This window comes from Cannabis sativa, chromosome 2 (assembly GCF_029168945.1).
Source record: "Cannabis sativa cultivar Pink pepper isolate KNU-18-1 chromosome 2, ASM2916894v1, whole genome shotgun sequence".
NCBI classification, from domain to species: Eukaryota; Viridiplantae; Streptophyta; class Magnoliopsida; order Rosales; family Cannabaceae; genus Cannabis; species Cannabis sativa.
The window spans coordinates 366,309-394,067 of NC_083602.1; the positions used below are offsets into that span (position 1 = coordinate 366,309).

Sequence of the window (27,759 nt, forward strand, 5' to 3'; positions counted from 1 at the left end):
ACCGTAGGTATAAAATTGCATTATACCATTTAGAGGCGGTTGGAAAATAATTTTTTTTTTTTTAGGTTTAGCCCTATGCCGTCGGTTCCTTTATAGGAACCGACGGCATAGGGTACACGTGTTTGCTGACACGTGTACCCTATGCCGTCGGTTCCTAAGGAACCGACGGCATAGGGCTATAAAACTACCCCTTCGACTCAGCTTTCTTCCTCACTCGACCAAACCCAGCCAAAGCCAAACCAGCACCCAGCTGCAGAGACGAAAAACCCTCGCCGACCACCGCCTCCACCACCCATTTCTCCCCCATTTCTCAACCATTTGAGCCCATTTTTGTTGCAAAATCTTCTATTTTCGATACTTAATCCTATACACCCAAAAAGTTTTAATTTTTTTCCCTATTTCACTGTCATCCGAACCTATACAAAAATAGTGGGTATAACTCCGGCCACCATTTTTTGTTGAGAAAACATTGAATCTCAACCTCTTTTAAGGTATAAATATAGTTTCTATTCATTTTTATAATGTACATTGTTTTATTTTTAGTTTTTGTAAATTTTTTTTTGGGTTTTTTAATTTTAATGGTAATATTGTTGTGTTGTATGTGTATAGTGCCGGATTTTTTACGGAATTGCTCGTCGGATTGCGGTTATTAGGTAAAAATTTAAAGCTCAACATATAGTATATATATGTAATTTTATATTTTATTGAATATGTGTGTATATAATGTGTGTATATTAGTGTGTGTATAGTTTAGAAATAAAAATTTTAAAATTAAATTAGTGTGGGAAATAATTTTTTTTGAGATAATAGTGTGAGATATAATTGATTATATATATATGTATGTATAATTTAGTAACTAAGTAACTTGTTACTATTTTTAATAACTAGTTATAAGTAATGAAATAATTATTTTTGCAATTTCGTTGTATTTGTTTATATTGTAGGTTCGGTATAATTTTGTGTGTAGTGTATTTGAGCTTGCATTGATAGGTATATACTTTAACTAACTTTTTCTTATTATATAATTAATTATCAATGCATGTTAGTTGAGTTTGAATATCTTAAATATTCATCCGTAGTGAAGTAGGTTCTGCGAATACATGTACTGCGGTCGGATGGGTGGATAAATTTTGTATTGGTTATCTGTTTTGTTTGTTATTTTAGGCACTTTTAAAATTTTTGGGAACGTCCAATTACAGTAGTTGTCTTTGCCGAAATTTCGGTAGAATTAGGATAAATCTTACTAAAAAAATATTAATATTTACATCACCCAAAGAACTAATTAGCTATAACATAGTAATAAGATGTTAGGTCACTAAAAAATAATCTAACCATTTGTTATGTTAGCTTACTAATCTAGTGAAAATGGTGACCTTAATTTTAAAATTTCTTTCAAAATTGGAATCAAACATGCCCAAAAATTCATCTTTGCCATAACTAATAAAAAAAATAAAAATAAATCCCAATATCATTTCAATCATCTTCTTTTTGGGTATAATTGATGACCATTGTAATGATTAGCTACATGGTCCACAACATGTTTAACACTTTACTAAAATCACAATCCTTAAGCTAAAAGTCATTCATCATTACACATAATAATAGTAATAAAAAAAAGTTACTTTAATTTTGGAAGAAGAATACAAATGCAATAACAGATAAAAATAATAAAAGTAAATTAAAGCAAAAAACACATTTCTTATGCTTAAATCATTGATTCATTGTTCTGTTAACCTAAAATAGAAACCCAAAGAAATCGAACGAGACTTACTTCCATTAACATACTCCAACTCGGGAATGACTTGATATATAGCTTACTTTATATTGTGGTTGTGAATGCTCCTAAATCATTAACATATTGTTTATGCTTTTAATATTTCATATACACTACTTGTTATATATATAGCTAACTTTGAAGTTTGTTTGTTAATGGTGTAGACATGGCGAACTCGGAATCGGGATCGATTCGGGAGCGAGAAAAATGAGTGTCCAACCACAATACCTACACGAGGGCCGACGCAAATGAATGAAATATCCAAACTAATGGATCAGGGCAAAAGAGTGGCCCTCGAAGTTAATGATAAAGGTCAATACTGTGGAAAAAGCTACGCGAAGCTCGTATCCACTACGGGAGTCGGATGTCGGCGACAATAGGGTTGGCTTATAAAAATTGGGAAGAAGTCAACCAGACTCTGAAAAATAAAGTTTGGAAAGACATTCAGGTAAGCTATTATTTGTTAGAATTTTGATTTGTTTTTCTATTACTCCAAATGTTGACTCTAACCGTGTTTGTTTTCCTTCAAAATAGACGGGGTTCATTGTGCCGGACACCTTCAAACATGATTGTCTCATCCTAGCTGGGAAGTTAATGAAAGACTTCAAGAATAGGATGACAAAAGACATCATAATGCCCGCGTTGAAAGAGAATGATCTGGGACGACTGGCACAAGTCACGAAAAGCACCCGGAGATCGACGCTGGCGATTGGTGCAAATTTGTTGAAAGTCGACTAACTCCCGAATTTCGGTACGCTAATTATATTAACACTAAGATAAACTCTTAAATACAAGTACATGTATCTAATGTATTTTTTGGCATTGTAGGAATTGAGTAAGGTGCAACGTGAACGTTCCTCAAAAATTCAATCCAGACATCGAAGTGGTCGGAGTGGAATGGTGAACGTACGGGAAGCTGTGGTAAGTAATACTAAAAATTTAATGTGCTATAATGTGCTATAATGTGCTATACAATTTAATTGGTACTCATTTCATTGTTATAACGTTATGTAGAAAAAGGACCTCGAAGTTGCAGATCCTCCCCGCCACCGTGTTTGGATTAAATCTCGCACCAAGAGTAGAAAACTTGTCACTGATTACGACAAGGAAATTGCCGAGAAGATAGTAAGTATATATTAATCCTTAATTGAGTTCTACTCATGAGTTAGTGTATATAATTCATATACTAATTGCTTGAATATATGCGTGCATTAGGCTCAATTAGAGGAGAAGCTTAGTCAGGGACAAATTCAGGTCCAGGGCCAAAACGATATCCTCACGCAGGCGCTCGGGACACCAGAGCATCCTGGACGTGTCAGGGCTGCTGGGTATGCTATTACTTCAAATGTTATTTATTTAGTTACACAAATGAAATCGTTGCTAATTTGCATTTTATGATTTGTAGGTTCCTGACCAGGGCATCTCAACTGTTCGGCAGGAAGAAAAGGGAAGTGTCTGATGTTGTGGCTCGGCAAGCGAAGGAGATTGAACAATTAAAAGCCGAAGTCCAATCCCTTAAGCAGCAGAGGAACGCTGCCGAACAAGAGGAAGAAGGAGATGTGGCTGGTGAGGCGTATGTTCCACAACCATACGCTCCTCAGGATGAGGTACAACCACAAATTTATGCTGAGGAGTTCATTTCCCTCAACGACCAAGGTATCCTATACAATTTTGATGACCATGCGGCCCTTAATCAGCAAGTACATCTCTGCTCTGACAACTTCGACAATATTGTGGCCGAGGGTATTTGTACGAGCATGTGGGTAAGATCAAAGTTCACTGCCAGGATTACGATGATTCACATGCTCGGATCATGGTTTCGGAAATCCTGCAAGAGGACGCTGAAATCCTAGTCCCAATTGAAGAGTTCAGATATGTTAGGGACGTGTACCAGATGTTCCTTCCTTGGCCTAAACACTTAATTTTAACAACCGAGGTAACTTCTCAACCGAAATTAATTATTAATGATTAGTGGAGTTTGAATATCTTCAATATTCATCCGTAGTGAAGTAGGTTCTGCGAATATATGTCTTTGCGGTGGGATGGATGAACAAACTACGTTATATATGTGTTATTTGTCGTTATACGGCCATGTTCAAAATTTTTGGGGTCATTCAATTACAACCGTTATGCTGCCGAAATTTCGGTAGAATTTAGATAAAATTTGATATATATCTATATATATTATGTTCTGTTTTGTTTAGGGTCCACTCGCTCAACCGCCCTCAAGACGTGATGCGTCAAAGGGGAAAGCTCTGATGCTTTCTCCACAAAGCCGTGGTGCACGAGAAGATGAGTTGTTCACGGAAGAGAAGATGGCGTTGATCCCTAATTCGCTAAAATGGATGATTCATGAATTCCTAAGGCTCAAAGATAAACGTGATATAATCACAATTTCTGTCCCCCGAGGATTCATTGCACCGCGTACCCAGATCATTTTATGCGGAGAGGATTTGCAGCAGGTTGCTACGTGTAACTACATCGGCAACCAGGGAATGCTGTTTGGAATGATGTATACTCTTCTTTAATCTAATTAACCTTATATCAAATTATAGTTAAATTATTATAAGGCACTAACACTTTTTTTTGGCAGGCACATATGGGAGAGCATCAACGGTACGAGAAAAATTTTCAAGTTTTACGACCCGAGCTTCTCACAAAGTGCATGGGATCGGCGATGAAGAACGAGTCGATCTTTTGACGATGCGGCAAGACGATTGGCTAATTGGTTATCATTAATGAACGACAACCACCAAATGTTCTTTATTCCTTGGAATATCGGGTAAACTTTATTAAATTCTTTAGTGCTAATTGTTCATTTCTATATTATGTCTTCAAATTATTTTTATACTATCTTACTTATATTCCAATATAATTTTCTAGGATGCATTGGACGCTAGTGGTGGTTGCGCCAAGGAAAATTATCCATTTAAACCCTGTAAAAGGCCGCCCAATTCCCGAAGAAATAGAACAAATGATCGGAAGGTAATTATTTAATGACTTCTTATGTAACGAATTTAAATTAACTAACGAATTGAAATGCTAATATAATTTTCCCAAACAGGGCATTCATGTATATAGGGGACGCACATCAGTATCTTGGCCCGTGGCAAGGAATTTCACAAGCAAACTGTCCAAGACAACCTAAAAGCCAAGAATGCGGTTTTTATGTTTTGAAATATATCACTGACATCGTCGCACGTGCCAACCCCAACCGTTACATAGAAGATCAAAAAGCTGTAAGTTTTAATTATTGATCATAGTATATAAATTTTATAATAACAAATATATAATATACATATACATAAACTAATATAAATTTTTAATTTTTTTAACAGTTTGGGGGTAAGAAGCAATACGATCCAAAAACAGAATTGTTACCACTACAGCGAAAGTGGATCGAACAATTGATGGCGGTGATTCACGGTGACGATTGAGGTTCAAAGGTCGAAGAATTTTTCTTCATTATGTAATTTTTATAGATTAACTTGTAATTAGATTTATTAACTTATTAATATTTTTAACTAATTTTACATGTTTGTGTAATATTTAATTATTTTTATGAAATCAAATTATATTTTTACCCAAATTTAATTACTATTTAATTTAAAATGTAATTAATATATAATTAAATTAAATAAATATGTAATTTAAAATTTAAATAAATATGTAATTTAAATTAAATATAATAATATATAAATTAATAAATATAAAATTAAAATTATATAATTAAATTAAAAAAAATGAAAAAAACTGAAATCTGCTCACTTTTGGCGTCGGTTCCTACGCCATATATGGCGTCGGTTATTGGCTAGGAACCGACGCCATATATACCCCTATGGCGTCGGTTCCTAGCTAATAACCGACGCCATAGGGGTATATATGGCGTCGGTTCGTATAAACCCTTTAGCGTCGCCCTGATCAGCGTCGGTAGCGAATTTCGCGAAAACCGACGCCTAAAGGGCTTAAAAACCGCCTCTAAAGGGTATTTTTGTAGTAGTGCACTAACTGATCGGACGATTCAACAATTACTGGAGGTTCATTCGATTGCATAATCAACTCTCCAAGATCAACCGTCAACACAAAATTGGCAGAGTTAGAATCACTAACAACATCTACATCAGTCTCATCTTCGTTGTCATTAATGTCCCAAATTTGTCGATGGCTAATATCTTCAACAACCTTCCAATCGCGACCTCTGAGTGGATCTTCAAGATAGAAAACTTGCTTCGCCTGGTTAGCAAGGATGTACGGTTCATCTTGATACCAATATCCACGAGTATTTATACTAGTTATATTATTTTCAGTGATTGTCTTCTTTCTTAATGGATTAGTGTTATACCATTTACATTCAAACAATGACACTGTATATGCACCAGTATAAGACATAGTGATTACATCTTCAAGTGTGCCGTAGTAATTAAACCCTTCAATTCCAGCAACAGTAACACCACTATTTTGTGTCTTCCGCTTTTGGTCTCGCTTTGATGCAATAAACCGAACACCATTCACTACACAACCTTCGTAAAATGTTGCTAAGTAATCGGACCCGGAAGCGAGAGCGAGTAACTCATCACTATTTTGTAAAGTTCCAAGCTTGTGCAACTCATATATCTAAATACATAAAATGTATTAATATGAGAGGAATATAAATGGTTAAATTAAAACTTTACAATTTTGTCATTATACCTTCTTATGAAACCACGGACGAAAAGTTTGCCTGTGCAAGACTTCGTGATTATATAGTATTATTAGAACGACTTGTTTAGTAGGTCGTATAAGAATCGTATTTGATAAAATAATAAATAAGGTTATATTTGGATAAAACAATATAATGTATTAATTATTAAGACTAAAATTTTTAATACAATGTAAGTTGTATTATTTAATACATAATAAATAATCTGTATTAGCTTGTGTATTATAATATTTACAAAGGATCAGGGGTCAATCCGAATTTCTAACCCAAACAACAACCACAACCCAGGACCTCAAATTTAGACCCAAACCCAGACCTAGGACCAGGACCCGAGACTGGATCCAGACCCAAACCCAGGATCAGACCCGGACTTAGACCTAGATCTAGACCTGAACTTGGGACCCAGACTCAAATCTGGACTCAGGACTCGAACCCAAACACGAGTTTCGAAATTGGAACTAAACTCGAGTTCTGAAACCAGAACCAGACCTGGATCCCAGAACTGGAATTGGATCCGAATCTCGGAACTAGAACTGGAACCGGGTCTCGAAACTAAAATCAAAACTGGGCTTGAGCTCCGAGACCTAGACCCAGACTCGGGACCCAGACCTGGACTTGAGACCTAGACTCGGGACTCGACTGCTAGTCGGTGATCGGGTGGAGTTTATTGAAAATATATTATAACTTTACATAATCTATTAATACAAGTCAATATCAAACATGCTATGGTATTAAATAATACTAATACAATACAATATAATCCAATCTAATATAACACAATACAATATAATACGGCATACCAAACGAGCCCTAAATGAATATATTCTCATTCAAGACCATTAAAAAAAGTAAATTTTATTTCCCTTGTTGAAACATAATTTACGTATTGATCATTTTATTGTGCTCAATTATAGTCACAATAGTAATCATATCACACAAGTACTCATTTTGTTTGATTAATCTATCATTAATTAAGGAAAAACTTCAATTAGTGCCTCTAAACCAAACATAGGTGTAATTTCATAGTGAGTGAAACCAGCTTTGAAGAAGATATTTTCCCAATCTTTTTTGCTTCTTTCTCTCCCTGTCACACTAGCCATTAGTAACATATCAAAGTAGAGCTTAGCTTCCAATTCTAGAAGCTCATCTTTTTCACTATTTATTACATTATTTTCTATTATCAGAACCTTTCCTTTCCCATTTCTTGAAATAGCTTCTCTACAATTCTTCAAAATCTTTATGGATTCATCATCACTACAACCACATAAAACAAGCTATAAAAAGAAAACATTAGCTATTATAACACTTTATGTACATATATATAATAACATTAATTAAATGAGATCAAAATATACACACACCTTGAATAGAATTGCATCAGCTTCAGGAATTGTTTGAAACATGTCACCTTCAATAAACTTCAAGTTTTCAGTATTATTATGTGAATTGGCTTCAACCACATAAGGTAGATCAAACACTGAGCATTTCAAGTGAGGAAATGCTTCAATGAGCATCTTACACATCGTTCCGGTATTCCCTCCAACATCTACCAATGTAGTTATTCCCTCAAAAGTAGAATTGAAATTCTTGAGAACAAATTTCAAAGTCCCGGAGTCACTTTCCATTCCTTCATTCAAACGATCACCAAATCCGTCAGTATTCTTACCCCAATACTCATACAAGCCCAACCCGTCATCATTAGCTAAATGAAATGGCGTGGCTGGGCTATCTTCATTCTTGAGCCAGTTTCCAATTAAATGAAATGCAGTTACAGTAACTGGCTCAAGAACTGAAAGAACAAAGGGACCCACGCTCGGGACCCCACTGTTATTACCATTGGTAAGAAGTAATTTAGAAGAAGGTGTGAGGCCATATACTTCTTCTTCTTCTTTGTCGTCGTTGTATCCTTTTTCGTTTGTGAAGATACCAGAGTGTACCAGTACACGCATCACACGACGAAGAAAGTTAGTCCTCGATGGAGGGATTTGAAGGGCGGAGACCAACTCATGAAGAGAAATGGTTTGGGCTTTGCCTTTGTTGAATATTATGTCCGGTATGCCTAATTCCACAGCAGATTTTAGAGCCATGGAACTTGCATAGCTTAACATATGCTTGTACAAATTGACATAACCTTGAGATAATTGTTGAGTAGTAGTAATAGTATTATCATTAATAGAACTCATCATTAATTAATATGATTCTTATTACAATTGATCAAAAGAAAAACTCACACAAATCTCTCTATGCTTATAACTTACAACTTCCTAGCTAGTTTATATAGCACTTCTCCACATGTATTGTGTGGATGTGATTTTGTTATAGAATAACTAAAATTGAATAAAGAAAATGAGAATTAATTTGAATAAAAGACTTTCTCCCATCTCTAAGAAGTTTTATTTGTATTTAAGGAAAATGACAACTAAGATAGAGGTGCTTCATATTATTAAAATTGTACTATCGGATAGATTATTAATAGTAAACTATACTTTATACAATTAAATAAAATATATAATGTGGATTCTACACAAACAAATAATTAAAACGTACCTATCTCTAATCTAAGATAATATATAATAATAACGTAATTATATATTTAAAGGGAGAGAGAAAGAAACCGTGTCTTTTGGGTATAAAATATAATAATTAAACTAATACACATTATATATCTTGAGAAGTGTTTACAACCCATTTTTCAACTTTAGAGTCCAAAAAAAAAAGTTGGAACATTTTTTATTTTTATTTTTTTAATTGGCACTCTTCTTATATTATATGTTTTTTTTATGAACCAGAAAATTGTATTAACCACAAAAACTTTTTTTTACATCCTAACAGCATTTTAAAAATAGGCCTGTGTGTAAGAAAATGAGAGAGAGAAGAAGATGAAAGATAGAAAAGAGAAGCTCACGAAATATGTAACGCCTTGACCCATAGGGACGTCATGTTTTTACAAACTTATTTCTAACTAATTTATTAATTGAAGAAATGTATGGTTTGATTAAAAACTTTTTTATTAAATTAAAATAAAACACTCGTACAAAATACCCTTATAATACGGGGATCCTCTGTTTATAATTTTTTTTACAATAAGTCTCAAAACTACTATTACAAAAGTAAAGTTACATTTCCAAACATAGCCAAAAGGTTGATCCTGTTTCCCGGAAGTTAAGACACCATAGCTAATATGTACATTGCTTGGAGACCGCTAACTCATGGCCGAACACAGTTCATATCCTCCTTACCTGCACCACGAAGCACCCGTGAGTCACAAAGACTCAACAAGAAAAGCTACTAGATCAAAAGCATTGAAAATGCAAGTATTCACATCACAACTAAATATACATATGATTCATTACATATTCAATATGCGCATATATAATTTAACGTCTATACAAACGCATATATTACACATTATAAGAAAATCATAGCAACTCATAGTTAACAACTTCATCATTATAATAAACGGATACACTCAATACATAATCGATCACATAACCAATTAATTATCTTATAAGACAATCCTACTTTAATGCTTCATAAAGCATCCTTACCACTCGTTATTCACGAGCTACGTATGTCACTATCGTTGCCCGATAAAGCACCCGATAAGTAAGAAACTTGTCAGCAGTTTCAAGGGAGTAATTACTCAATTTATTAACGATAATGACAGTATCTTTATTCATTCTCACTAACGGTAATGGTCGTGTCTTTTTCTCGATCATAATCGAGTCACAAACGATAATAATCATTACCTCGATCATAATCGAGTCACAAATGATTATAATCGTTACACATCATTTTCTCGATCATAATTGAGTCACAAACGATAATAATTGATTCTTACAGGCCAACACGTAAAGCAGTGTATAAAGCTTTTCTTTCCTCAAGTCTAAAGTTAGGTGTGCGGGCCGACCTGAGTGGAATGATGCTCGATGATCTCGGGTCTTATGTCATGACAATGTTAAATCAATAAGGGTCTATTCCAAAACACTGTCTAAAATCTGCATAAAATAACCTACAGTTTTCTACCAAATCTTATGGTGAAAATACCCTAAAATAAAATACATTTTTGGCTCTAATTTATGTCTCATACTGTAGAGCTCTTCATAAAGCTTCAAAATGGTATATAGAATGTCTAAAACGAACACCCAAGTGAAAACTTATGGCCAAAATACAAAAATCAGCGATTCTCGAAAACTGACCATCCGGAATTTCGGTTCACTACACTAGAAACTCGAAAAATTTCAGATCTTCAAAGCCCCAAAACTTGCTCCAAACCTAACCAATTGTTCCCAAACTTTACAAAACAGTTCTATAACATGAATACAATATATACAATCAATCAAAACTCTGAAATTCATCAAAATAACCAAAATACCATAGTTGAGTGAAACCTAACAATCTTAAATTCCATTTTCCCAACTCAAACCTAACAACCTTAAATTCCATTCAATTCAATCTTAAACCACCATCAATTTAAACTTAAACACATGTCGACTAAACTCCAACAATATCCACAACCCCAAAACTAAGCTAAATCCTAAGCAAAACTCAACTCAAACTAAGAAATTCAAGAATAAAATATATAAGACTTATCTCCAAGCTTAAACAGTCCCTAAACCTTGTCAATTCAGCTAAGAAATTGTGAAATTGGTGGAGAAATCTTCTTTGCTGTTGCTGGTTTCTAGAGTTCTAATAGGTGAGATTTGAGCGTAATTAATGTTTTTTTTTTTTGTCTTTTATTTCCAAAGTTAGAATTTATCTCTTATTTCCTATTTTTATCACTTAAATTAAATAAATAAAATTTATTATAAATTCTGTGGAAATTGATCCTCTTAACCAACTTATTATCCAACTCATTTAAACCAACTAACTTAACTAACTTTCGGTTATGTTAGTTAGTTAGTTGGTGTTATTCTTGTTTGAGTTTGGGCCTATATATAAGTCTAGTCTTTGTCACTTTAAGTGGGGGAGAACAGAAGGTAGAAGAGAGAAAATAAGAGAGAGGATTAGAGAGAGTTGCTTAGGGTTCTAAGCTGAGAGTTCTGTTCTTGAAGAGGGTCAAGAACAAGGGGTGTACTCGGGTTGATAGAGAGAAAACTGTGACTGTTTTCTCTGGTGTGTGTCGAGTGCCATCTGAGCTGTGATTGCTCAGGTTATTGTAATTGTATTGCTGCTCTCTTATTCACATATTAATGAAGAATTGGTGATGTTTCTCAGCTGGAGTATGGCCAGGGATCATGTTGATCTCTAGAACCGGAAGCAGGATAAAACCTTGTGTTGTTCTTTGTTTGATTTCGGGTTTGATTCATTGTGTTGATTAATTGGTTTATGTTCATTATTACTGTTCAAGTGTTGAGATTATTGCAGGTTTATGATTGAATCCTCAAAGTTATTTCCGCTGGAATTACAACAAAATCAGAGCTAAGGTTCAAGATCCAATTGAGGAAGTCAAGAATCAAGATTCAATCAAGACTCATTTGCAACCAGTTATGACAGGATCAGCAAGATTTGAACTTGAGAAGTTCAATGGGACTGGGGACTTTGGCCTATGGAGGGAAAGTTTGAAGGGAATTCTTGTTCATCAAAAAGTTGCCAAGTCATTGAAACCCAAGGAAGAACTCACTGACAAGTTGCAGAAGGAAGAACTTGAAGATATGGAGGAATTGGCATATTACACTATCATAATGTACTTGTCTAATACAGTGAGAAGAAAGGTTCAGAATATAAAGACTGCTCGAGAACTATGGAGCAAGCTTGAAGAGATTTACATGAAACCCTCTCTAACTAACAAGATTAATTTGTTAGAATCTTTATATGGTTTTAAAATGTCTTCTCATTTGTCTTTAGATGATAACCTTGATGTATTTAACCAAATCATTATAGGATTGGCTAACTTGAAGCACACTGTTGATGAAGAAAGCCAAGCTGTCATTCTTCTCAGATCTTTGCCACCTGCATACCAAGAATTAAAGGCTGTGATCAAGTATGGAAGAGATACTCTCACCCTTGATGATGTTCTTGGAGCCTTGAAGTCCAAAGAACAAGAAATGTCCAAGGAGAAAGACAATGTCAAGGATGAAGCTTACTTGGCCAGAGGAAGAGACAACAATAGGGGCAGAGATCACTACAGAAAGGATCATTTCAAAGGCCAACATAGATCCCAATCAAGATCGAAATCAAGAGGAAAATACCATAAGGACAGAAAATGTTATTTCTGTGGGAAAGTAGGTCACATCAAGAGGTTTTGCATTAAGTTCAAGAACAAACTCAAAGAAGACAGAGAAAAGAAGCATGATTCTGCTTCTAATGTTGAAGAATCAGATCGTTGCTCATCTGATGGTGACTTGTACATGGTTTCAGATCAAAGAATCACAAATGAATGGATTCTTGATTCTGGATGCACATACCATATGTGTCCTATTCTTGAAAATTTTATTGACTATAGGAAAGTAAATTCTGGTACTGTACTAATGGGAAATGACAATTCTTGCAGGGTAATTGGCATTGGAAAGGTTGCTATTAGGCACTTTGATGGTACTGTTCGAATGCTACATGAAGTAAGGCATATACCAGAACTTAGAAGGAACTTGATATCACTTGGTACTCTTGAGGATGAAGGCTACAGTTACAAGTCTAACAATGGTCAGATGAGAATTGCAAAGGGATCTCTTACCATCATGAAAGGTGAAAAGAAGAATGGTTTGTACATTCTGCAAGGAGAAACAGTAATGGCTTGTGAAGCTGGTGTTGTGCAACACCAAGAAACTGAGATGGAACTGTGGCATAAACGGATGGGTCACATGAGTGAGCAAGGGATCAAAGAACTAACCAAGCAAGGACTCTTAGGCAATTTCAAACCGAACTCATTACCTTTCTGTGAAGCATGTGTGTTGGGAAAGCATCACAGATTGAAATTCATGGCAGGCCACCATTGTTTTAAAAGACCATTAGAATATGTTCATGCTGATTTATGGGGTTCTCACAAGGTTGGAACTCACTCAGGTAAACACTATTTCTTGTCCATTGTAGATGATTTCAGTAGACATGTATGGGTTTATTTACTTAAAACCAAAAATGAATGTCTAGAGAAATTCAGAGAATGGAAAATTGAAGTGGAAAATCAGTATGAAAGGAAATTGAAAGTGCTTAGGACAGATAATGGTTTAGAGTTCATTAATACTGAATTTGGCTTGTTATGTTCTGAATTTGGAATTGTTAGGCATAGAACTGTTAAGCACACCCCTCAGCAAAATGGTGTTGCTGAGAGGATGAATAGAACCTTGTTGAACAAGGTTAGGTGCTTGTTGATTAGTTCTGGTTTAGGTAAAATCTACTGGGAAGAGGCTTTGATCACTGCATGTTATTTGATTAATAGAAGCCCCAGTAGAGTGATTGATTTAAAAACTCCCTATGAAAAATTGCATGGCACTACACCTAAACTGAATCACTTGAAAATATTTGGCTGCACTGCATATGCACACCAGAAACTTGAGAAATTGGAACCTAGGGCTATTAAATGTTTCTTTCTTGGATATCCTAAGGGTGTTAAAGGATATAGACTATGTCATGTTGAAAATGGAAAACCAAAAATTATTATATCTAGGGATGTAGTCTTTAATGAGCATGATTTCATGGACTTGACAGCCAAGGAAGGCAAGGGTTCTGATGTTGCAGGTACTAACAGGGATGACCTTGCTGAGTTGGAGATCAACACTGACAAGATTGAAGTCTCCATTGATTTACCCCACACACCAGAAGCAAGGACATCTATTGAGGTGGAAACACAGGGTGCAGACACAACTGAGGCTGATACAGATACAGCTGAGGTGGAAACCAGTCAAGATGATCAGCCAGATTTGACCAACTATCAATTGGCTAGAGACAGGTCAAGGAGAGAAATTAGATCTCCCAGTAGGTATGCTGAAGCTGATTTGATAGCCTATGCCCTGGCTGTGATACAATCTGAGAGTGAACCTGAACCAACTACCTATGAAGAAGCAATTGCATGCAAATCAAAGAAGAAATGGCTTGCTGCAATGGGAGAGGAGATGCATTCCTTGAAGAAGAATCGAACTTGGATTCTGGTGCCAAGACCAAAAGACAAGAAAGTTGTCTCCTACAGATGGTTGTTCAAAGAAAAAGAGGGAATGTCAGAGGGTGAACCACCTAGATATAAAGTTAGATTGGTAGCTAAGGGATTCACACAGGTTGAGGGAGTTGATTACACAGATATCTTCTAACCTGTTGTGAAGTACAAAACCATTAGAATGATGTTAGCCATTGCTGCACACAATGACTTGGAAGTTGAGCAGTTGGATGTCAAAACTGCCTTCTTAAATGGTTTTCTGGATGAAGAGATATTCATGGAACAACCACCTGGTTTTCAGGTGGAAAATGGCAAAACTGATCTGGTTTGCCTGCTTAAAAAGTCATTGTATGGGTTGAAACAGTCACCTAGACAATGGAATCAAAGGTTTAACCAATTTGTTCAGAGTATTGGTTTTTCAAGGTCAAAATTTGACTCTTGTCTTTACTACAAGGAATTAGGAACACCTAAGGTTGTGTACCTATTACTATATGTTGATGATATGATGATCATCAGCCAAGACAAGGCTGAAATACAAGTCATTAAGAACAAACTCAACTCTGAATTTGAAATGAAGGACTTGGGAGTAGTCAAGAAAATCTTGGGAATTGAAGTCATGAGGAACAAGCAAGAAGGAAAGATGGTGCTAACTCAAAGAAGCTACATTAAGAAGGTGATCAAGAAGTTTAACTTTGATTCATCTAAGGCCACTGCAGTTCCACTTGCAGGGCACTTCAAGTTGTCTAATGAGTACTGCCCTAAAACTGAAACTGAAAGGGAAAATTTGAGAGGTGTACCATATGCTATGGCTGTTGGATGTCTAATGTATATCATGGTCAGTACTAGACCTGATATAGCACATGCTCTAAGTGTTTTGAGTAGGTTTATGGCAAACCCTGGGTTAGAGCATTGGAATGCTGTAAAGTGGCTGATTAGATACTTGAAAGGGACAATCAAGTATGGTCTGATCTATCAGAAAGACACATCTGATGTAACGTTAGAAGGCTATGTTGATGCTGATTATGCATCAAATAGGGACAATAGAAGGAGCACCATTGCCTATGTATTGTTAGGTTATTTTTAGTATTAATTTTAGATTAATTTTAGTATATTTTTAATTGAGTTTTAATCATGTTTGGAGCATTTTTACGCTTGTTATCTTTTATTTTTGCAGATTTAAAATAGAAGAAGATTAGAAAAATATCAGAGAAAAAGATGGGAAAAAGATAAAAATATCATGATATTTAAAATAGAGAAAATTGTGCAAGCGAAACTTCAAGCCTGAATTCGACGGTGTTCTGATTATATTTTGGAAAACGTAAAAACATGAAAGTTCTAGATCTCTCTTTTATCTTTCCAGAACATCTTGAATCGTCTAATTCCGATTAATATTGACAGAGTTATGGCCAAAATACTATCAGTCGACGCAACAGAAAAAATATCTCGTTTGAGGTTTCCCAAAAATTTAAATCCGAATGGGAATTTAAATATTGCGTTTTTTTCCATATTTTTAGGCCTTCAATGCCTATATAAAGGGAAGAATGGAGTTGATTTCATCAAGCAATTTTAGAGAGAAAAAAAGAGAGAATACAGATGCAAAGTGGAGAGATCAACTGCAATATTGGAGGCATTCTTCAGAGGGTTTTCAACATTCTTCTCTTCTCTATTTTCATGTCTTTTCTTAAAGTTAATATGTGTGATTGTGCTCTCATAAACATGAGTAGCTAAACACTCTATTAGGGTTAGATGGATATTGTTTGACATTGTTTATGGTTTTAATATGATTTATTTTCCCTCTAATTTTTATGTATTCTATTTTATTTGTGCTTAATTACTTTTAATTGCCTGATCACCAATTATCTGTCTATGAGTTTGATGCGAGATCTGAGAAGTGAGTGTCAAATATGCTATAGTAAAATAGAACTGAATTTCGATATAGGACGAGAGTACCTATATGGTTTAGATAGCTTATAGGGTTTTTATGCTTAATGCCTGTTGCATGTTAAATTTATCACGAGAGTAGAAAGTTTGCATGTAATTGAGATTTATATATCTGAGAAGACTATAAATTACCTTAGTAAACCTGCTATTGCATAGAGATTAATATTAGGAAAATAATCATATTAGGCCATATTCAATAGAAACAATTGAAATCGAAGACCTAGTTTTTATTAACTTTCAATTCTCTTGAATAATTGTTTCTAGTTTCTTATTTTTAATTCTTTCTTTATTTTTATTTAACCAAATAGAAGTAAAAGTTTAATTTTAACGTACTTAACTACACTCCCTGTGGGATCGACCTCACTCCTAGTGAGTCTACTACTTTAAACGATACGTACACTTGCGTGTGCAAAAATATCGCAACAAGTTTTTGGCGCCGTTGCCGGGGAGTGATAGTTAATATTATTAAAAATTAAATTTTGTTCTAATTTGGTTTTCTTTTTAGTTTTAGTATTAATTTTTTTTTTTTCAAATTTTTATCTTTTTAGTACTAATTTAGTTTTATTTTATTTTACTAATGTTTTATTGATGAGCTTGACCTGCAAGATAAATTCAGATGCTATATCTTGAGGATTTTGCCCAACAACACAATGAACCATTCTATTCTGCTTGGAGGAGATTTAAAGAGTATGGAGAGAGATGTTATCCCACCTTCTCAAAAGGGTGTTTTACGTGGCTCTTTTATAATGGACTTAATGATGAAACAAGAAGCTGGGTTGATAATGGAGCAGAGACAACTGGAGCACCTCTATTAATGAGAGGCTATGATGTAATAAATCTGTTGAATAACATGGCAGATTTTGATTACGACTGGCATTGGGATCCATCACTTCAGGGTTGGAGTCACCAATACCCACCTTGTTGCCCAAATTCATCTCAACAATCTGAAAAAGAGGAACAACTACTAGCACTTATGCAATCACTTCCAGGAGAGATTAATCGCTTAACTGACATGGTGAGATCCTTATGTGATAATTCAATGGCTCATGATTCAGAATGTAATAATTCCAATGATGAAAGTTATGAGAGTTATTGCTACAATAAAGAAGGGTCATTAGTTGAATACAAGGAAGATAATGAGCCTACAATTGAAGATCAAGATCCTTGTGAAGAGGAACTCATTGAACATAAAATCACAAGCAAGGTTATGGATAGCCAAGTGGAGAGTGAGCAACAAGAAGAAAGGTTGTTAGATGAAAGTGTAGATACTGTGACATTGGAGGATGAGGAAGAACATGGCGTCATTGATTCGACTTCATCAATGATATTGACAAATAAACCACCACTGAATCCATATATTTCATCAACACCATATTATATCCTCTACAAGCTACGAAAGGCTTCTCCCCAAGCACATCATCCAAAGTCTTATGTTGTTGGTGCTGACTTTTGTTCAAACTCATCGCTTGCCAAGCTTGAAGGCAAGTACAACAACAATTTTCAAGTTGTCTTGCATGACGCTTATTATGGGCGTCGACCGCTTATTGATGTGGCACCCAGGTAAGTCTCCTTTCCTTTTTCTTTAATGTCACATTGGGGACAATGTGTCACTTTAGTTTGGGGGGTGACTTAATTTTTATTTTATTTTTAGTTTTTATTTTATTTTATTTTGAGTTTTATGTCTTTTAATTTTTAATTTTTAGTTTTTAGTTTTTATTGTTTTGAGTCAATTTTCTTAATATGAGTCAATCTGAAAGTAGGTAGATAGCATGATTTGAAAAGTTTATTTATTTTTTCGAAAAATCCGTGTGCTTGGTGATGTTATACTCTTGACTAATTTTAATTTTGTGCTTTAAAAGAACATGGAATCATATTAAGTAATTTTTCTAGTAATTGAATTGATTTATGTATGCTAATTTGACATGTGAAAAGTTGTTTGGAAAATTCTAGAACTTGCTTGCTTGCTATTTGAGGCGAAATAATAAATTATGCATGACTAGGAAAGTGATTTAGGCAATTTTTTTGGATCGATTGTGCTTGTCAAGCCATCCCTATAATTTTATCCTAGTTACCCTTTTTGAGCCTTAACTTATTTTTTTCTACACATATTGAGCCTAAAAAGATAAACCCATAAATACCCAAAATTTCAATTCTAATCATACCATAAGTAGATCTTTAGTTTGGGGGAATTTGGATGGAAGGTTGTTGTATGTGAGTGGAAAAAAGTGTGAAAATTGAGAGAATATAAAAAGAAAAAAATTGATTGACAACAACTAGAAAAAAAAAAGGAGAAAAGAAAGAAAAATCTGACAACCAGTGTCAAATCTAGAAAAAAAAAAAATATATAAAGTTGTTGCACCCTTGTTGAAGAATATATCTCTCATGTAATTAGAAAAAAGGGTATTGGGATTGTGTGAAAAATATTGTGGGTGACATGATTTGAGAAGCTTATGGTATAGGAAAGCCTAAATGACCATTTCAACTACCTTTACCCTAAACCTAACATTACAAGCCTAGAAAGACCTTCTGATTCTTAGTTGTGCATTAATCTATATTAGTGGAGAATAGTAAGTATTGCAAGCATATGGAATTTTGGGTTAGTGGATTGATGATTGTAATTGGCATGCATAAAGTGATTTAATTGTTAGTTAATTGCATTCTATGGTTTCACGAGCTAAATGAAAATAAATTGAAATTTGTCAATGGTGTAATTGAGCTGAAATTCTGGATTATATGCATAAGTGAATTTTTTTCATAATCATGTTATTGAAGCTACTTGAAAATTACTCATGTTTTGGAGATTGACTTGTTTAATGTTTGTTTAGTGTTTTACTCGAGGACGAGTAAAAGCTTAGTTTGGGGGAATTTGTTAGGTTATTTTTAGTATTAATTTTAGATTAATTTTAGTATATTTTTAATTGAGTTTTAATCATGTTTGGAGCATTTTTACGCTTGTTATCTTTTATTTTTGCAGATTTAAAATAGAAGAAGATTAGAAAAATATCAGAGAAAAAGATGGGAAAAAGATAAAAATATCATGATATTTAAAATAGAGAAAATTGTGCAAGCCGAAACTTCAAGCCTGAATTCGACGGTGTTCTGATTATATTTTGGAAAAAGTCAAAACATGAAAGTTCTAGATCTCTCTTTTATCTTTCCAGAACATCTTGAATCGTCTAATTCCGATTAATATTGAGAGAGTTATGGCCAAAATACTATCAGTCGACGCAACAGAAAAAATATCTCGTTTGAGGTTTCCCAAAAATTTAAATCCGAATGGGAATTTAAATATTGCGTTTTTTTCCATATTTTTAGGCCTTCAATGCCTATATAAAGGGAAGAATGGAGTTGATTTCATCAAGCAATTTTAGAGAGAAAAAAAGAGAGAATACAGATGCAAAGTGGAGAGATCAACTGCAATATTGGGGGCATTCTTCAGAGGGTTTTCAACATTCTTCTCTTCTCTATTTTCATGTCTTTTCTTAAAGTTAATATGTGTGATTGTGCTCTCATAAACATGAGTAGCTAAACACTCTATTAGGGTTAGATGGATATTGTTTGACATTGTTTATGGTTTTAATATGATTTATTTTCCCTCTAATTTTTATGTATTCTATTTTATTTGTGCTTAATTACTTTTAATTGCCTGATCACCAATTATCTGTCTATGAGTTTGATGCGAGATCTGAGAAGTGAGTGTCAAATATGCTATAGTAAAATAGAACTGAATTTCGATATAGGACGAGAGTACCTATATGGTTTAGATAGCTTATAGGGTTTTTATGCTTAATGCCTGTTGCATGTTAAATTTATCACGAGAGTAGAAAGTTTGCATGTAATTGAGATTTATATATCTGAGAAGACTATAAATTACCTTAGTAAACCTGCTATTGCATAGAGATTAATATTAGGAAAATAATCATATTAGGCCATATTCAATAGAAACAATTGAAATCGAAGACCTAGTTTTTATTAACTTTCAATTCTCTTGAATAATTGTTTCTTACTAGTTTCTTATTTTTAATTCTTTCTTTATTTTTATTTAACCAAATAGAAGTAAAAGTTTAATTTTAACGTACTTAACTACACTCCCTGTGGGATCGACCTCACTCCTAGTGAGTCTACTACTTTAAACGATACGTACACTTGCGTGTGCAAAAATATCGCAACATGTATTCATGGTTAACAAAAGCTGCATATGTTGGAAATCACAACAATAACCAATGGTGGCACTGTCAACTACTGAATCAGAATTCATGGCCACCACTGAAGCATTCAAGGAAGCTATATGGTTACAAGGAATACTGCAAGAGCTGCTACTGCTCAAAGACAAAGGGACAGTCTATTCGGATAGTCTGTCATCTATTCACTTGTGCAAGAATCCTGTATACCATGAGAAAAGCAAGCACATTGACATTAGATTGTATTGGATTCGAGAGAAGATTGAGGACAGGGTTCTGGAATTGGAAAAGGTGCACACAAGTGACAACCCTGCTGACATGGGAACAAAGGTTCTTACATTCAGCAAACTAATGCATTGTCTCAGTTTGCTGAACATTGGTTATTGCTGAACATTTCGAGATATCACATCATCAAGACTTCAGTGAAAAGACTCTGATAGGTTGCTTTAGAGAATCAAGGTGGAAATTTGTAGAAATTGATCCTCTAAACCAACTTATTATCCAACTCATTTAAACCAACTAACTTAACTAACTTTCGGTTATGTTAGTTAGTTAGTTGGTGCTATTCTTGTTTGAGTTGGGGCTTATATATAAGTCTAGTCTTTGTCACTTTAAGTGGGGGAGAACAGAAGGTAGAAGAGAGAAAATAAGAGAGAGGATTAGAGAGAGTTGCTTAGGGTTCTAAGCTGAGAGTTCTGTTCTTGAAGAGGGTCAAGAACAAGGGGTGTACTCGGGTTGATAGAGAGAAAACTGTGACTGTTTTCTCTGGTGTGTGTCGAGTGCCATCTGAGCTGTGATTGCTCTGGTTATTGTAATTGTATAGTTGCTTTCTTATTCACATATTAATGAAGAATTGGTGATGTTTCTCAGCTGGAGTATGGCCAGGGATCATGTTGATCTCTAGGACTAGAACCAGGATAAAACCTTGTGTTGTTCTTTGTTTGATTTCGGGTTTGATTCATTGTGTTGATTAATTGGTTTATGTTCATTATTACTGTTCAAGTGTTGAGATTATTGCAGGTTTATGATTGAATCCTCAAAGTTATTTCCGCTGGAATTACAACAAATTCCATTGTTGTTCAGAAAGTAGATCCATTAAAGACAAAACTTTAACCAATTGAAAAGACAAATTTGCCCCTTTCACTAAACACTTAAATAAATTAAAGCCTAAGGGTATTTTAGTCATTCTAACTACCCCGACTAAACCACTATCTATCAAATACTAACTAGTCCAGTAGAATCCAATATATCTCAACTTCTATTGTCGTGACATTTCTCACCACTCCGTCGAGTTTTCACGGCCGCCGAACCCAAAATTATTTTTTTTTTCAAAAATGGTATCTATAATACCCCCATAGTTCGATAAAATCTCCGTAATTAATAAATTACGCTTCATTTATTCATTTACTCAAATTCTACTAATTAACTTGTAATTAGTTTAAGTAAGATTATAAATACTACTCAATATCCATAAAGTCACATATTTAATAAAATATGTCCAGTTAAATATTATTTTTTGGGATATTACAACTATCCTCTCCTTATAAAAATTTTATCCTCAAAATTTACCTGAACATATCGAGATACAACTTTCGCATCTACGAATTTAATCCCCAAATCGCCTTTCAATGTTGATGTTCCTCCACAGCATTTTAACTAGTAGAATAGTCTTGTTCTGCAACACTTTCACATTTGAATTCAGGATATGAACCGGTTGTTCTTCATATGATAGATCTCTCTAAAGTTCAATATCCTCATAGCTCAGAATATGACTCGTATAAGATACATACTTCCAAAGCATCGAGATGTAGAACCCATTGTGAACTCTAGATACAACAAAGGGTAAGGTTAGCCAATAGGCTACGTCACCAACCCTTTCCAAAACCTCAAATGGATTGACAAATTTGGGACTCGACTTTCCCTTCTTTCCAAATCTTTGGATTCCCCTCATCGGGGACATAGAAAACAAAATCCCCAACCTGGAATTCAATTTCTCTATGCTGTGAACCAGCGTAGCTCTTTTGTCTACCCTGTGAGGCAAGCATACGAGCTTGAATTCCTCAATGGCCTCACTCGTTCTTTGAACTGCATCAGGTCCAAGATACCTCCGTTCACCCACTTTATCCCAAAGAATGGGTGAACGACACTTTTTTTTCAATAAAGTATTTCATACGGGGCCATACCAATAGTACTCTAATAACTATTGTTGTATGAAAACTCAATCAGAGGAAGGTACTTGTTCCAAAATCCTTCAAAGTGTAATACACACGCCCGTAGCATAACCTTAAGTATTTGAATAATCCTCTCAGACTGACCATCAGTTTGAGGATGAAAACTAAACTGATCTTTAATTTTGGTACCCATTGCTCATTGCAACTCTCCCAAAACTTGGATGTAAACTTTAGATCTCGATTTAAAATGATCAACTTGGAGCACCGTGAAGCCTAGCTATCTACTTGACATATAGATTAGTGTAGTAATCTACCGTATACATAGTCTGCACTGGTAAAAGTGAGCTATCTTTTTATATCGATCCACATTTACCCAGATGAAATCATAAAGCCCTAATGTTCTTAATGATCCAACCACAAAGTCCACCATTGTCTCTTCCCATTACACTCAGGAATCTTTAGAGGTTAAGTAACCCCGCTGGTCTTTGATGCTCTGCCTTGACTTATTGATAGGTTAAGTATTTTGACACATACTCTACAATATCCCCCTTCATCCCTGGCCACTAGTACAGGGCTTTTACATCGTGATACATCTTAGTTGTCCCCGGATGTAGTGAATATGGCGTGGTATGAAACTCACCTTTTGTCTAATACCATCATCATCTGGTACACAAACCCTGTCTCCAAATCGTACTAATTCATCTAATGAAATTGAGAAGCTCTATGATGACCCGACTTTAAACTTTTCTTTATACTCTTGTAATTCTAGATCACTCTTTTGGGCTGTCTTGATTCTTTCTAACAAATCAGACTGCAACGCAATATTGGCTAGTTTTTTTTCCAACTATGAACTCAATCCTCGCTCTAGTCATATCCTCAGCTAACTTTGATGAGATCTTCTTCAATTCATGGACTTTCCTTGGACCCTTTCAACTTAGAACATCTGCTACAACAATTTTCCATGATGGTAAAGGATCTCTTACTCAAAATCTTTAACAAGTTCCAACCATCATCGCTGCCAATTCCATATCATGTGTAGGATACCGCTGTTCATAATCCTTCAATTGCCTAGACGCATAGGCAATAACTTTCTCGGACTACATCAAAATGAAACCTAACCAATTCTTTTGAGTTAATTCCGTTAAGGATGTAGAGATCTTGACAAATCCTTCAACAAACAACCTGTAGTATCTTGCTAATCCCAGGAAACTTTTAACTTCGGTTACAACACAACCCCAACCGAAGATGTTTCTTATGTGTTTTCTGAATTTGACATAAAGCTTACTTGGGGCAGCCCAAAATTCTTAATTTAACGTTGTTTTTTGATTTTCTAAATTATTTTAACATAATATATTATTACTTAACAAAATATTTTTATTAATTTTATAATATTATTGTATATATTTAAAAATTAAAATTATGTAGATATTTTATAAAATGAAATTTAAAATACTTAAAATATTATAGATATTTTTAACCACATTAATTTTTAGTATATATGCTATTTATATATTGTGTTAATGTATGGTTTATTACTTTGAGTTGTAATACTTCTCTTTATCTCTATATTTTCTATTTTATTATGTGTATATTTTATTTAGTGTTTGTAACATTATTGAATCCATGTTTTTGTTTTTTTGTATTATTTATCGTAGAGTTGTAATCTTGTTGGTTTGATAATTCTATTGGAGCAAAATAATATCTAACACAAAATACAACAAAAAAACCCCACCAACTGCAACTAATAAAGAAAGCACCTCATCAATGATTACGATTTACTTGAATCAGGTTTTTTCTTCTTCCTTTTCCCTCTCTTCCATACATTACTCATGGCTGATTCTTCTTCACTCTCTTCAACATCTTATTCTTCTTTCTCTATTCAAAATATCTTCTATGGAAAAGTCAAATTCAGTCATTCCTTATAGGCCAAAATCTTTGGCCTTTCGGTGAGGCCCCAAAAAAAAATAACATTACTACAAGGAAAATTTATCCAATTACAAACAATAGAAGTGTCTAGAGTCCAACTACCTCTATTCTATATCAATAAATATAGATTTTTTTTCTTTTCAGTATTTCTTGATCACAAAATATTTCTTGACCACATATTTCAGTATATTTCATATATATCTATACAAAATATTTCTTGAACACATGCACTAATTAAATATATATATTTTTTCAGTATTATCTTCAAAATATTTGTAAACTATACAAATAAAAATGTACTTAGATAAAAAAAAATGTACTTAATTAGTTTCCATGATGGTTTTTTATTATTATTTTTTTAAAAGCAAAATGTATAATTAAATTAATGAAATCTCTCCATTTCCTTAATAATTACTAACTAATTAATAAATTAATATAGAAAATTAAGCTGACACAAAACCTAATTAATTAGCCATTGGTTACTAAAAACTTGGTAGTGATTTAATTACTTGATATATTTAGTTATACAAACGAGAAAAATGAGTTAGGTGAGAAATAAATACTTCACTATGGTGTTATTATTGGTCATTAAATGAGGTAGCTTGGTTAGTTATGAAGGAATTTCGCTGTCTCTAGTCACAGCTATAAACAAAGGAAAGGTTTTTTTTCAACAAGCTGGGTGTGCTATTTGAGGATATCATAGCTTTATTGTCTAAACTCTTGGGAGCAGTTTTGTCCCACATGGTTCGGAATACGAATTCTGCAGCACATGGTTTGGCAAAACATGCTCTTCGGTTAGACAATGAGCTACCCTGGTTCGAGGAGGTGCCGCCGCCGATTGTGGATTGCTGCTTTGTTAATCATGTGTGATTTGGATCACCGCGTAAAAAAAAATAGAGCGTTGCTTTTGCGCACCAAATTTGCTTAACACCTTCTAAACGTATTATCTTATAATTGGTTAGTCATAATTCTTAAAAATTATTGCATTAAATTATATAAGACACAATACTTAATTGTATTAATAGTGATATTGAGTTACTAAGCCACTGATACTAGCGGTGCATAAAGTCAACAGATATAAATGCAAAAAGCCATGCAAAATTGTTTTTTTTTTTTAATATATATATATGTATATAATGGAGATGGTATAGCTGGGTCTTCAAAATCAAAATCAAAATCAAAATCAAAATCATAGATCATTTAGAGTGGAAAATAACAATAATAATGGAATTTAAGAGCTCTCGTTTGGTTGTGCCAAGTGTGCAAGAATTATTGGCAAAGGATCCCAACATGGTGACCATCCCATCAAGATACATTCAAAATCCTCAAAATAATATCAATAATTCTGTTTCTCTTGATCATCAAATCCCTGTTATCAATTTCCAAAATTTGTTTCTTCATGATGATGATGATCATCATCAATCTGAACTATCTAACCTCCACTCAGCTTGTAAGGATTGGGGCTTCTTCCAGGTATATATATTTATATTTAATTTATATATATATATATTAATAATGATAATATTTATATTGACGTACTATATATAATTTGCATGCATGCATGCAGTTGATCAACCATGGAATAAGTGATTGTTTGATAGAAAATGTAAAGAAAGGAGTTGAAGATTTGTTCAAATTATCAGTAGAAGAGAAGAAAAAACTATGCCAGCTTCCGGGAGACATAGAAGGATTTGGACAAACTCAGGTTTTCAGTGAAGAACAAAAGCTTGATTGGACTGATTACATATTAATTTTCACCTTACCACTTGCTTTGAGGAAGCCTCACTTGTTTCCAAACCTCCCAATTACTTTAAAGCAAAGTTTGGAAATTTATTCATTACAACTCGCAAAGCTTGCCAAAGATCTAATTTGCCAAATGGAGAAGATTCTAGGAATCAAAAACGATGAAATTTCGAATTTGTTTGAAGATGGATTGCAGCTTTTTAGTATGAATTGTTACCCTCCATGTCCTGAGCCAGAGAAAGTTATAGGCCTCAGTCATCACTCAGATGGGGGATGCCTTACCTTTCTTCTTCAAGTGAATGAAGTACAAGGCCTCCAAGTCAAGAAAGATGGCATGTGGCTCCCAATCAATCCTCTCCCTAATGCTTTTGTTGTCAATATTGGAGATGTACTAGAGGTAATAATCACCCTTACTTGGGGATCAATCGACCATGCATAGAGATTAAGAGCATGCATGTTTGGTATTGTTTTCTGTTTTTTGTTTTCGAAAAATTATTTTTAGAAATGAGAACAAAAAATAGTTTTTGAAGTTTTTAAAACACAAGTCATATTTGGTTAGTGTTTTTTAAAAGTAATATATTGACCAAAAGTGAATTGGTTTTTTGCAGATTTTGACAAATGGAATATATCGTAGTATTGAGCACAGAGTGACAATAAACTCTACACAAGAAAGACTCTCAATTGCCACATTCCATAATTTAAGTATAGATTCTGTCATAGCCCCAGCCAACACCTTGATCACTCCAAAAAATCCTGCCTTATACAAAACATTGTCCAATAAAGAATATTTCAAGGATTTTTTTTCGAGTGAGCTGCAAGGAAAAAGTTACCTTGATTCTATGAAACTATAAATATTTAGAGTACTACGTACTTGGGTTTATATATTATTAAGATAATGTTTTTCATATTATTATTCAGGAAGCATTACTATATATATATATATATATATATATATATATATATTTATATATATATATGGTTACTACCAAATGTAATGTCTAGTAGCTATGCTTTTTTTTATTATTAATAATGTCTATGCTCTTAATAAAATTGTGTAATATGTTATATTTCACATTGAATAATATGCTTTTACAGTTTTACCTTTTATATTTAGCTGAGAATTTTCAAATAATCATAAATTATTAGTCAAGAATAATACAAAAATGATCTATGTTTTTAATCTATCTCATAACACCATTAATTGTGTCCACAGCAGTATTCTATTGTAACCAAGCTTT

General features: G+C 33.9%; 3 protein-coding genes across 3 annotated transcripts; 2 read left to right on the forward strand and 1 right to left on the reverse strand.

The window, feature by feature from the left end:
* Positions 1-4,556: 4,556 nt before the first annotated feature.
* Positions 4,557-6,202, forward strand: LOC133033887 (uncharacterized). Its single transcript, XM_061108950.1, has 3 exons — positions 4,557-4,759; positions 4,839-5,013; positions 5,113-6,202. Exons 1-3 carry the CDS (start codon positions 4,659-4,661, stop codon positions 5,209-5,211), a joined length of 375 nt encoding a protein of 124 aa, XP_060964933.1. The 5' UTR covers positions 4,557-4,658; the 3' UTR covers positions 5,212-6,202.
* Positions 6,203-7,315: 1,113 nt separating this feature from the next.
* Positions 7,316-8,845, reverse strand: LOC115719337 (isoflavone 4'-O-methyltransferase). The gene is made up of 2 exons (XM_030648325.2): positions 7,835-8,845; positions 7,316-7,747 (listed from the first exon to the last, which is right to left on the reverse strand). The coding sequence occupies exons 1-2, from the start codon at positions 8,657-8,659 to the stop codon at positions 7,445-7,447; spliced, it is 1,128 nt and encodes a 375-aa protein (XP_030504185.2). The 5' UTR covers positions 8,660-8,845; the 3' UTR covers positions 7,316-7,444.
* A 16,986-nt stretch (positions 8,846-25,831) lies between these two features.
* LOC115719338 (protopine O-dealkylase) lies at positions 25,832-27,628 on the forward strand. The gene is made up of 3 exons (XM_030648328.2): positions 25,832-26,251; positions 26,346-26,918; positions 27,130-27,628. The coding sequence occupies exons 1-3, from the start codon at positions 26,003-26,005 to the stop codon at positions 27,370-27,372; spliced, it is 1,065 nt and encodes a 354-aa protein (XP_030504188.2). The 5' UTR covers positions 25,832-26,002; the 3' UTR covers positions 27,373-27,628.
* Positions 27,629-27,759: the final 131 nt, after the last annotated feature.